Here is a 13624-nt window from a genome sequence, read left to right as displayed (position 1 = left end):
GACAAGACTTGAACGCCAAAATTAACGGAAGATAAGGCAGCAGGTTCAATACAATAATGGGAAAGGAAAGTATTGACAGACGACCAGGATGCTGCCTTGCAGATCACGTCGGGCGCGACGTGTTTGGAAGCTGCCCAAGACGTAGCAACGCTTCTTGTAGAGTGAGCTGTAACCGCCTCTGGAGGAGCCAAGCCCTTTGCTCTATACGCCCATTGGATAGCCTGGACAATCCACGCAGCCACTGCTCTGGAAGATGCACGCATACCCTTCTTTTTGCCATGGAGAAGAACGAAAAGGAAATCCGATTGGCGGAAGGATGATGTGGCTTCTAAATATTGACTTAGAGTATTACCCACATCTAAAGGATGGACTGGAGATTCCTCATTAGTTCTGAAGGTGGGAAGAACTATCTCAGCATTCTCATGGAAGACAGAGGTCACTTTTGGATTTGACCCCAGCATAGGGATTAGGACTACTCTGTCTTGAAAGAAGGTCAAAAAAGGCTCTTTGTAACCTAAATTGTGTATCTCAGAAACCCTCTTAGCGGAGGTAATGGCCACCAAAAATGCTGTCTTCAATGTAAGCTCCTTGACTGACATGGAAGCGACTTCCTTTGAAGAAAAAAAGTCCAAAACTAATGGAAGGTCCAATTTTGGGAATCTCGGCTTTCTCTGAGGCCTGAGCCTGACTGCGCCCTTAAAGAATTGCTGAATCAGGTGATGGCTTGCCCACTGAATTCCGGTGAAGGCTGAAATGGCGGAAACTTGCACCCGGAGAGAACTGACTGAGAGGGGCAGATCCAGACCAGATTGCAAAAAACTTAGAATCTGCTGAATAGTAGGTGTATCTACTGGACCTGACCTCTGGGCCTGATGACTCATGAACCTGGCCCATATCCTCTCATATACCCTGTTGGTGCTAGGTCTTCTTGAACTCAAGAGAGTCGGAATCACCTCTTCTGGACATCCGAGAGCTTCCAACCTCCCCCTCTCAAGAACCAAGCCCTGAGGTGCAGACGTGCAGGGCATGGGTGCAGAGTAGGACCCTGAGATAGAAGGTCCGGCCTGATAGGTAGAGGGATTGGATCCCTGAAGCTGAGAAGGGTCAGCAAGGGAAACCATGGCCTGTTGGGCCAGAAGGGGATTATTGCTACAATCTCTACTTCCTCCATCTTCAATCTCCGCAGGAATTGGAGTACTATTGGTACTGGTGGAAAAGCATAAGCAGACTGGAAGTTCCATCTGTCCGTGAGGGCATCCACTCCGAAGGCTCGAGGATCTCTGAACCTCGTGTAGTACTTCCGAAGTTTCTTGTTGCGTGGACTCGCAAACAGATCCACCTCTGGCGAAATCCCCAGGGACAGGACCCAGTCGAATACCTCCTGATGGAGGGACCACTCGTTGTTGTCTAGATGGAAACGGGATAGGAAGTCTGCTTCCACATTCAACACTCCTGGAACAAAGACCGCTGAAAGATTGGCCAGATGATGCTGGGCCCATGTCATGATCGGCTCTGTTTCTTGGAGAAGAGACATGCTGCGTGTTCCTCCTTGCCTCTTGACATAAGCCACTTCCGTGGTGTTGTCCATCCTTAACAGCACTGAAGCCCCCTGTGTTAGATGGTGAAAAGCCTGGAGTGCTTTGAGGGCGGCTCGAAGTTCTAGAACGTTGGACACTACTCCGTGACCTGGGAAGTTCCATCTGCCTTGTGCCACTTCGGTCAGACAGTGGGCTCCCCAACCGGTATTGCTGGCATCGGAGGTTATCGTTATCCAGGAAATCGGAGCGATTGAGTGGCAGTTGGTCAGATTTGTACGGCGTAACCACCAGGGAAGGCATCCCTTCATGAATGGAGTCAGGTGAATAACCTGTGACAAATTCTCCGTCGTCCACTGTTGGAGAAACCCCTTCTGGAAGGGTCTCAGCTTCCACATAGCCCACTTCACCATAGGCGAGGTGGCTACAAGCGTCCCTACTACCTTTAGACACTGACGAGCAGTGAGACGAGAGGCAGCGAGAGCGTGAGACACCCTGCTCTGGACTACAGGAATTTTCTCCTCTGGCAGGGAAATGGTGCACTTCACCGTGTTGAACAGTGCCCCGAGAAACACCAGCGACTGCGTAGGCACCAGATGGCTCTTTTCTAGATTCAGAATCCAACCGAATCCCTGAAGTGTAGAGATCACTAGGTCCAGATGCAAGATTAACTGACGTCTGTCTTGAGACAGAAGGAGGAGATCGTCCAGATAATGATGCAATCTGACTCCTTTGGTCCTGATGAAGGCCACAACTGCCAGCAAGGTCTTGGAGAACGTGCGAGGCGAAGTTGAGAGCCCGAAGGGAAGACACGTAAATTGCATGTGGGCAGGACCTACAGCAAACCGGAGGAACTGATGATACTCTCTTGCCACAGGAACGTGGAAGTATGCGTCTTTTAGATCGATCGATGCCAACCAATCTCCTGGGAGAATTGAGTGTTGTATTGTGACTAGGGACTCCATTTTGAATCTTTCTTGATGTATAGACCTGTTGAGATATGTAAGGTCTATTACCGGGCGCCAGGTGCCGTTTTTCTTCTGGACGAGGAATAGAGGTGAATAGACTCCTAGACCTCGTTCTGCATCGGGAACTGGCACAACAGCTCGCTGAGCCAGTAGAGTGTCCACATAGGCGAGAAGAACCTCCTTTTTCTCTGCCGAAGGGGGAAGTAATGTTGCGACAAACCTGGGTTTGGGAACCTTGTCGAACGCCCACGAATGTCCCTGGGACACGATGTTTAACACCCAGGGATCCTGGATCGAGGCCGCCCAGACCTCCCGAAATTGGAGCAACCTGGCCCCTACCGGGACGGCCTGGACGGGCCCAACCTCAAAAGGATTTGGTGGCCTCCCGGTCACCAGACGAAGAGCCTTTAGAGCCTTTCTGAAAGGTGGACTGCCTTGACTTCCAGCCTCTTCCGTAGGACTTTCCTGGTCTGTAGCTGCGTGCTTCCCTGGCACGACTGGTAGTTTGTCTTCTCGGGAAAGAGCGCTTCTGAGCGCCTGGGCGTTTATCCTGAGGGAGGAACCCAGATTTTCCACCCGTGGCCCGAGTTATAGCTGCATCCAATTTATTCCCAAAGAGGGAAGAACCCTCAAAGGGAATCCGGCACCACGCCTGTTTTGATGCAGCGTCGGCTACCCAAGAACGAAGCCAAAGAGCTCGTTTAGCCGTAACCGAAGACAGCATAACTCGGGCCAAGAGGCGAATGGTGTCTATAGACGCCTCCCCCAAGAAGCCCGCAGCCATCTTCAACTCCTGTATCGGAGAACGTTGAAGAGTTTCCTCCGAGATACCTCTAAGAGTGTCATCCAGTGCGTTGATCCAAACTTCCATGGCCTTCGAAATTGTAGCCAGAGCCAATGCTGGTTTGCAGGCCATACCAGCTGAAAGATACGCCCGTTTGAGATCGGCGTCAATCCTTCTATCCAAAGGATCTCTAAAAGATACCGTATCCTCCAATGGAAGAGTGACATGCTTAACTAGTCGCATCACCGCTGCATCCACCAAAGGAGGGGACTCGAGGTGTTTTACCTCCTCCTGTTTGAACGGGTACAGTTTTGCCATTTTTGTGGTCAAGGAATTTTTCTTCTCCACCTTGCTCCACTCTTCAGAAATTATATCTCCCAGTTCCCCTAAAAAGGGAAAGTTCAAACGCTCTTTGCACAACTGTTTAAAGAATTTTTTCTGCTTCGGGGAGGAAACAGCCGGATCTTCCCATTCAAGGGCCTCTCTCACTGCCTTGACTAAAGGAGAGACAAGGTTGAACTCAAACCCAGTACCGGAGTCATCCGAATCAGATTCAGAATCCGAAGGAAGAATGGAAGGATGGTTGGGTTGAGGAGAATCAGACGGATCCTGAAATAAAAAATCTCTTTCAGGAGAGCGGGATGGTCCCGCAGCAGTACTTGGTCTGTGTAGCTCAGCAAGAGAGTCTTTCAGGACTCTACGCACAACTTCCTCGATATGTTGGTCCGACTTTTCTCGTTCACCCGTAGCTTGGGCATAGCAGGGTTTACACAAAGAGGATCCATCTGTTATTAGGGTACTACACCCCCAGCACTTCTTCCCATGTGGACGCTCTGAGTGGCCATGATGCTTGGAAGATGACTGACCACTGCGTCCCTTATCGTGGGGAGAGCTGCGTCTGGACCTAGACGAGGAGCGCCGGTGGTGCGACTTAGAATGTCTGTCTTCAGTGCGTGCATGAGGCTGCTGGTCAGACCTAGAAGAGCTGGAGACAGACATATAGGACAGGGAAAAGACATCAGCTAAAGGAACCTGTAGTTTCCCTATCCCCAAAAATTGCCCAGCACATACCTTGTATGAGCGGGCTGGCCACTAGGGGGCGGAGAAGTATCCATACTCTTCAACAGACAGGGCTCTATCAGCTAGCATGTAAAAGAAAGGCAGGCTATTGGCTATAGAATCCTAGCAGACAACATGATTAAAAAATCATTATAAGTATGGCCACTTACCTACAATGACAAGCCAGAAACTGGGGGAGGCTATAACACCAACCGACCGTCCCACCAGTTTCTGACACTATTGCTGTTTAAATAGACCGCTCTGCGGTCCGTGAGCGGCACTGCGCATGCGCGAGTGACGTCACGCGTCATCCCGCGCACGCGCACCATCCCAACCCCGCCGGCAGCTACTGCGCATGCGCAGACGACGGCGCAACCCGGAAGACGCGGCCAGGATGGCGGCCGCTGCCGATACCGGAGGGATAAGGTAAAACTGAACATTTCCTGGCGACTAAACAAAAGGGGAAAGCTACAAAACACACCTACAGTATGAGGATTGCTACAAAACTATGAGATGAAATAAAACAATGCCTGACAGGGGAAGGAAAGCAAATAGTACATGACCAGGAAGTAAAACACATAATTAAGATAGAAAATGGTCCCATAACAGGGCTTACCACCCTGCCCGGAGCAGAGACGGGTCCAGAGACGCACCACCAGCTGAATCTTCGGGCAAAGATGGGCCACCCACCGCAGCAGGGCTCTCTCGGCCAGACCACAGAGCTCCCTGCAAAGGGTCTCTTCTATTGCCCCCTCCATACCCTGCTAATAGCCAGGGCTTAGCGGAGGCTCCAAGACCCAATCCTGCTTCCGTGTATATAGGACCGTATTTAGTAGGAACATCACATGTATGAATGAGGAGGACGAAAAAAGAACACTGATGCTGAAAGGGAGCAAAGATTTATGGGAGTGGGGTCCTATGAGGTAGGAGAGGAGGCGGGGCCTACCCGAACGTATGCTGCCATGGAGTCTGTCAGGAAAATACGTTTTTGTTCGGCAGAGAGGTGAATCATCTTACTGTCTGCCCACAATACTCTTATTGTATATACAAGTGCAGTATATTAAAAAGGAATTTGTAATTTTTTGGAAGGTTTTTTTTTTTTAATTTTTAAATATGTAAATACTTTATTTACTTTTTCACAAGCCACTTTGGAGTGAAGATATACGCATGCGTATTTTTAAACTTTGTTCTTGATATCTGGCTAGGGTTTTGGATCTTTGGAGTTGGTTGTGATGGGGAAAAGGGAAAAGCCATTTTAGTGATAAACAAAATATATATTTTATATAAAATATATTTGTAATGAAGCAGATTGTCTAATATCTTGCATTTCTTGTGTCTGAGACCACCAGTTTCACACCAGTTGCCCAGCCCTTCATTTGCAAGATTGCTATCTCAAGTCTTTGAAGATCTGTTCAACTAATGAACCTTGGAAGGGACACGTCTATGTGAATGACCATCCGCATATCAAAGAATGTCACCAAAGACTCAAATGGGACTTCAAAAGAATTTAGTTAGCTAGGTGCCACCCACTTCAGAATGTATACATTGTAATAGAAAATCCTTAGTCAGTAGAGCCATTATTTTAAACAATACTATTGCTTGTTGTTCTCCCTGCATGCTTGTAAAATAAATTTTTCTTTTAACCACTTTAGCCCCGGAGGATTTGGCTGCTCAATGACCAGGCCCTATTTTGCGATTCGGCACTGCGTTACTTTAACGGACAATTGCGCGGTCGTGCAACGCTGTACCAAAACAAAATTGATGTCCTTTTTTTCCCACAAATAGAGCTTTCTTTTGGTGGTATTTGATCACCTGTGCGATTTTTATTTTTTTTTGCGCTATAAACAAAAAAAGAGCGACAATTTTGAAAAAATTACAATATTTGTCACATTCTTTTATATGAAATTCTCAAAAAATTCAGACTTTTAATCTCAGAATTGTGTTTAATTTTTTTTTAGCATGGTCCAAACTTGTAATCTTAGAATTCTGACTTTCAAAGTCAGAATTCTGACTTTTAATCTCAGAATTCTGACTTTCAAACCTAGAATTCAGACTTTCAAACTCAGAATTCTGTAAAAAAAAGAAAAAAAAATTTAAGCTCAGAAATCTTTCAAAATTTTTTTTATGATGGCCCCAGGGCTCTTCCATAGAAACATTTTATGCCTTTAGATATACTTTACTTTTTTTTTTATTATTTTGTTGTCAGGTAAACTACATTTGGGCATTTATTGTTTATTTCCAACCAACAGATGGCGCTCAAGGCTCCTGTTCACCTGCCTTTTCTTAGCTGTTCTGGTGAAAAAAAAAATGAATTGTTTACTAAGCCCAATAACTCAAGCTACATTATTCAAACAAAAGTGAGTGAGTCAAAGACGTGATTCCTCCCCCTCCTCCTTCCTCCTTGCCTGCTATGAAGATGTTTCTATTGGAGAAAGAGAGAGCCTGAAAGTAAACAGATTATCCTGCACTTTCTTTAGAAAACTCATTATATTCTGTTGACCATATACAAAAAAAACAAAAAACAAAACACAGATTAAACCACACCCTTTGCTTATCTGTATATTCTAATTTCTGAGCACATACACTTGGAATTACACAGACAGGAGAGGAAGCATGCTTCCATATATATATAGTAATATACATTAAAGCTACACCACAGAAGCTGTCTGCCATGAGATTGCCATATTTCTATATTCCTGTCCATCCGCGTATTCCAGGGAAGGCCAAAACCACAGGAAGGACCACCCACCATGATGTAAATTAGACAAACCTTGGCTGATCTTGGCGGAAACCATTTCCGTTATTTGTGTGGTCAGCTTCTGGAAGAACTCCTCCGTTCCAACGTCTGTTAGGGAAATTTGTGGCTTTGATGGCTTGGTTTCACCTGTGGAATCAAGACAACGAGGGATTACCCAGAATCCTCTGCTTTGTTCTTGGTTCTAGCTGGCAATACTAGTGTCTTGCTTCGGTTCCTCAAAAACTAATCCAACCATAAATGTTTTTTAGCTGTAGCACCCTCCTAGCTGGGTGTTAGAAAAGAGATAATATTGTTTTTGAATCTTTTCTGCTTACCAGAAGGAACGCAGGTAAATTTATATTTCTCTCTGCCTATCAGAGAGCTGGATCTGCTAGTGAGGTCTGCTCATGGTGCTCAGGTGCAGCTAAGTTTGTCTGAAGTGTTTCACACTAGTCCAATAGGGAGGCATATTGAACAGTGGGAGGAAACCTCACAAATGATTGCACAGGCATTTAGTACAGTCCTAGTATTGGCAGAGAAAAGCGCAGTACATGCTGGGATATTGTACAAATGCCAAGGGCTCATGTGCGACTGCCCCTCCTCTGTAGAAGCTGCCATGCGGCCTCAGGTGGTTGACCTGAGGGCCTTAGAGTCAGAGAGGAACTTAACCCATATGTCCTGCAGAGCTGATTGGAAGGGAGACACTAGAGAACTAGAGAGGATCTGATTCTGTCTACAGTGAGTACAGATCTGTGTCATGGGGCCTGTCCTGTGAGAGCCATCCCTTCTGCTGGAAGAGTCAGTGGACGGGTGTCAGTCAAGGGGACGCTAGAGAGTGTCCTGAAGATAATGTAGTTGCATCAAGTCTGCTGTTAGAGAGAGAAAGAGGACTTAATTTTTCCATACAAGTGGCAGTATGGTTAAAGCAGTGTGTCTGCTTCCACAAATAACCTGGTGAGGCCAAGTGAGAGTTGTCCTGATCAACTGTGAATAGTTCAAGTTGGAGTATCCAACTATTCCCTTCTCCCAGCCAAGCTCCACAATAAATACAAAAAACCAAATCCCCTGGACTGTTTATTGAGTAACGAGCAACTGGGAAGAAGTCATCACTCAGCAAGCCCTACAGGGACAGTGCTATATAGCTATGAGAGTGGGGAGGGGTTCGATCTGTACGTTTATATTGGGGTATAAAGGTGCATCTCATAAAATCATCTCTGAATATGGAAACATCACACTGGACCTCATGCGCCTTGGATTCTGTGCCTCTCCACCGGCGTCCATAGCCGACGGTCAGCTGTCTTGTAATGACAACCGACGCAGCTGAGAAGCCGCTCGGCTGTCATTCCAAGGAGCAGGAGGGGATGTCCCCCCCTCCCGCCGCCTTCCGCGGCTCGCCGGGTCTCCCGTTCAACCGGGTCTCCATCTACACTGCCACCATCTGTTTATTGAGTAACGAGCAACTGGGAAGAAGTCATCACTCAGCAAGCCCTACAGGGACAGTGCTATATAGCTATGAGAGTGGGGAGGGGTTCGATCTGTACGTTTATATTGGGGTATAAAGGTGCATCTCATAAAATCATCTCTGAATATGGAAACATCACACTGGACCTCATGCGCCTTGGATTCTGTGCCTCTCCACTCTTCCTCCAGACTCTGGGACCTTGATTTCCAAATGAAATGCACATTTTTCCACAGATTGATGATTTGGGGAGCCGTGTCATCTGCTGGTGTTGGTCCACTGTGTTTTATCAAGTCCAAAGTTTGCGCAGCCCTCTAGCAGGAAATTCTAGAGCACTTTATGCTTCCCTCTGCTGATTAGCTTTATGGAGACGCTGATTTCATTTTCCAGCAGGACTTGGCACCACCCACACTGCCAAAACTACCAATACCTGGTCACGTGATCATGATATCACTGTGCTTGATTGGCCAGCAAACTCACCTGACCTAAACCCCATAGAGAATCTGTGCGGTATTGTCAAGAGGAAGATGAGAGACACCAGACCCAACAATGCAGAGGAGCTGAAGGCCGCTCTCAAAGCAACCTGGGCTTCCATAACACCTCAGCAGTGCCACAGGCTGATCGCCTCCATGCCACATTGATGCAGTAATTCATGCAAAAGGGGCCCCAACCAAGTATTGAGTGCATACTATACTGTACATGGACAGACTTTTCACTAGGGATTGACCGATAATCGGCAAAGCCGATGTATCGGGGGCAGATATGGATTTTCTCCGATATATCGGAATCGGCTTTTGATTTACCGATATTGCCGATATTTAGGGAAAGTGCTCCACCGGAGTGATGGCTGCAGCTAGAGGCATCACCCCGGTACCGGCGTCCATAGCCGACGGTCAGCTGTCTTGTAATGACAACCGACGCAGCTGAGAAGCCGCTCGGCTGTCATTCCAAGGAGCAGGAGGGGATGTCCCCCCCTCCCGCCGCCTTCCGCGGCTCGCCGGGTCTCCCGTTCAACCGGGTCTCCATCTACACTGCCACCATCTGACCGAGTCTCCATGTCTATGAATTCAGTGCCACCGCGTACCCGGAAGTGATGTCATTTCATGACATCACTTCCGGGTACTGGCAGCGCCGAATTCAAAATCGTACAGCATTCAAAACAGCCAAACTTGGCATTTTGAATGCTTTAAGTGCAGAGGAGGGTCTTTTAGACCCCCAGATCCCTCCACCAGAGTACCTAGGAAAAATAAAAAAAAGTTTTAAATGTCTGAAAATATCGGCCAATACCGATATCCGATGACCAAAATATCGGTATCGGCGGTAGAAAAAACAATATCAGTCGATCACTACTTTTCACTAAGCCAACATTTCTGTATTAAAAATCCTTTTTTTATTGGTGGGAGGATGACTGCACTTTATTGGTGTCAGTGGAGGGAAAAGTGCCCCATTGTTGGTGTCAGCGGAAAGAATAGTGTCCTTTCATTGGTGTCAGTGGGAGGAAAATTGCCCCATCATTGGTGTCAGTGGGAGAAATAGTGCCCCATCATTGGTGTCAGTGGGAGGAATAGTGCCCCATCATAGGTGTCAGTGGGAAGAATAGTGCCCCATCATTGGTATCTGTGAGGAAATAGTACCCAATCATTGGTGTTAGTGAGAGGAATAGTACCCAATCATTGGTGTTAGTGAGAGGAATAGTGCCCCATCATAGGTGTCAATGGGACGAATCATGCTCCATCATTGGTGTCAGTGGGAAGAATAGTGCCCCATCATCGGTATCTGTGAGGAAATAGTACCCAATCATTGGTGTTAGTAGGAGGAATAGTGCCCCATCATTGATGTCAGTGGGAGGAATAGTGCCCCATCATAGGTGTCAATGGGACGAATCATGCTCCATCATTGGTGTCAGTGGGAAGAATAGTGCCCCATCATTGGTGTGAGTGGGAGGAATAGTGCCCCATCATTGGTATCCATTGGAAGGAATAGTGCCCCATCATTGGTATCAGTGGGAGGAATAGTGCCCCATCATTGGTGTCAGTGGGAGGAATAGTGTCCCATCATTGGTGTCAGTGGGAGGAATAGTGTCCCATCATTGGTCTCAGTGGGAGGAATAGTGCCCCATTGTTGGTGTTGGTGGGAGGAATAGTGTCCCATCATTGGTGTCAGTGGGAGGAATAGCGCTCTTTGATTGGTGTCAGTGGGAGAAATTGTGCCCCATCATTGGTGTCAATGGGAGGAATAGTGCCCCATCATTGGTGTCAGTGGGAGGAATAGTGTCCCATCATTGGTGTCAGTGGGAGGAATAGTGCCCCATTGTTGGTGTTGGTGGGAGGAATAGTGCCCCATCATTGGTGTCAGTGGGAGGAATAGTGCCCCATCATTGGTGTCAGTGGGAGGAATAGTGCCCCATCATTGGTGTCAGTGGGAGGAATAGTGTCCCATCATTGGTGTCAGTGGGAGGAATAGTGCCCCATTGTTGGTGTTGGTGGGAGGAATAGTGCCCCATCATTGGTGTCAGTGGGAGGAATAGTGCCCCATCATTGGTGTCAGTGGGAGGAATAGAGCCCCATTGTTGGTGTCGGTGGGAGGAATACTGCCCCATCCTGGTGTCATTGGGAGGAATAGTGCCCTATTGTTGGTGTCAGTAAGAGGAATAGAGTGGCAGGAACTATGCCTCAATGTTGCTGACAGTGGGCAGAGTAATGTCCCAAGGGCTGGATAAAAGCAAGCAAAGGGCCACAGAAAGGGGGATACACAGGGCACCTTTCAGGAAGCACCCTCCCACTGAACATGTGAGGAGATCTCTGGATTCTGGCTGCAGGAGGCTACAGACAACCAGTACAAGATACCCCGAGTATTACTAAGCAGCAATGTCAGTGTACTGATTTGTATTCCCACGTTGCCTGAAATTAATTTAAATGATGTAAACAAACATGTCCAGCGTATTATGTGACTCATAGAGACTATGCGGCGGGGTGGAAAATTATCTCTTTATCTCGGAGGAAGGAGACATTGCTCATTATAATGACTAAAATTACCATGAATAATGACGGCAATTTACTAATTTTATTTACATACCGTCTGCTTCTGGGGGCTTCACCGAGATTCCGATGACTCTGTGGAAACAAAAAGGCAGGGATGAGAGGCGAGCGTACGATTCCCCGATCACAGGCACCGCCGCAACAATCAGCTTCTTTGATTTATCCCGCTACATTGAAGATGATGATTGCAGCAAAGGTGGCTTTTTTATTCTATCTATGTTTTGGCTAACAATTATTGTTTAACCACTTCTGGACCGGAAGATTTTCCCCCTTAATGACCAGGCCATATTTTGCAATTCAGCACTGCGTTACTTTAACGGACAATTGCACAGTCGTGCGACGCTGTACCCAAATAAAATTGATGTCCTTTTCTTTCCCACAAATAGAGATTTCTTTTGGTGGTATTTCATCACCTGTGCGAATTTTATTTTTTGCGCTGTAAACAAAATAATAGCGACAATTATGAAAAAATATATATTTTTCACATTCTGCTATATAACATTCCCAAAAAAAAAAAAGTAAAAATCAAAATTTTTTAACATTTTAGGCCAATTTGTTTTCTGCTACATATTTTTGGTAAAAAAAAAAATTCCCAATAAACGTATTTTAGTTGTTTTGCGCAAAAGTTATTGCGTCTACAAACTACGGGAAAGATTTATGTCATTTTAATTGTTCTTTTTTTTTTTACTAGTAATGGCGGCGATCTGCGATTTTGAGCGGGACTGCGACATTGCAGCAGACAGATCAGGCCCCTAACTGACACTTTTGACACTTTTGGGGGGACCAGTGACATTACTACAGTAATCAGTGCTAAAAATATGCACTGTCACTGAAATAATGACACTGGCATGGAAGGGGTTAACACTGGGGGTGATCAAGAGGTTAAATGTGAGCCTAGGGGAGTGATTATAACTGTGGGGGGCGTGGCTTGTGAAATGATCATAGAAACCTGTGATCCTATATGGAAGGATCACAGGAGCTCTGTGATCATTCCAGGGAGAAGAACGGTCAGATGTGTTTACAACAGCCGACCGTCCTATCTCAGCGGGGAGCGATCATGGGTGCCCGGCGGCAATCGCGACCGCCGGCCCTGTGGATTGGCATCCCTGCTGCCTAGTGTGGGCGGGAGCGCGCCACCGGCAGCGCATGCTTGCCTTCCAGCACCCCGCGCGTGACCAACGTAGAGCTACGCCGGTTTGCGCAGGAGAGCTACCCTGCTGCAGTAAAACTGCGGCAGGCGGTCGGTAACAGGTTAAAATAATGCCTGGTAGTAATAATGCTTAATGTTTACCACAGCTGACTATTCTTCTTTCTCAGCGGGGAACGATCGCGGGTGTCAGGCAGCAATCAGAGCGCGCCAGTTTACGCAGGAGGGCTGCACTGCCGCAGTAAATAGGCGGCGGGCGGTCGGGAAGGGGTTCAACACTTGTCTACTGGGGCAGTTTTTTTTTTTGAATTTTCGCACATATTGTAAAGTCAACATTTTTTATTAGAAATTACTGAACCCCCCCTCTCCCCCTCTCCCCCCCCCCCCCCAAAAAAAGTGTAACTTTTCTGAAAGCAGAGACCCGGAGAATAAAATAGTGGTGGGTGCAACTTTTTAAATGTAGCACAATATTGTTTTTAAACACATATTTGCAGGAAAAAAGTGAATAGATACCAAACATAAATAAACATACATGTTCGCCAGCACACCATGGATCTTGCACAGCAGTCCAAAGAAGCTTTTTATTGCAAAGGGATCACATCACATCAGGATAAGTGCAACATTTCGGAGTCACGCAGGACCCCTTCGTCAGGCATGTGATGCCTGATGAAGGGGTCCTGCCTGACGAAGGGGTCAAGCATGACTCCAAAACGTTGCACTTATCCTGATATGATGTGATCCCTTTGCAATAAAAAGCTTCTTTCGACTGCTGTGCAAGATCCATGGTGTTCTGGCGAACATGTATGTTTATCTGTGATAGATCCAGTGTCCAGCTGGTGATCGCTGCAGCACCCACAATAGATGTGCCTATACCCAGGAAGGTGTGTGATGGGAATA

At 46.9% G+C, this 13624-nt stretch overlaps 1 protein-coding gene across 1 annotated transcript in view; it reads right to left on the bottom strand.

The window, feature by feature from the left end:
• Positions 1–13624, bottom strand: part of OBSCN (obscurin, cytoskeletal calmodulin and titin-interacting RhoGEF) — a 740285-nt gene that overhangs the window by 291232 nt on the left and 435429 nt on the right. Inside the window, exons 80-81 of the mRNA XM_082257722.1 lie at positions 11618–11655; positions 7117–7230 (exon numbers count right to left, since the gene is read on the bottom strand). Coding sequence (XP_082113848.1) covers positions 7117–7230; positions 11618–11655 — 152 coding nt within the window. The remainder of the gene's footprint in view (positions 1–7116; positions 7231–11617; positions 11656–13624) is intronic.

The sequence above is a fragment of the Pelophylax lessonae genome (assembly GCF_965119305.1).
Source record: "Pelophylax lessonae genome assembly, chromosome: 5".
NCBI lineage: Eukaryota > Metazoa > Chordata > Amphibia > Anura > Ranidae > Pelophylax > Pelophylax lessonae.
This window is presented reverse-complemented; position numbering and strand designations above follow the sequence as displayed.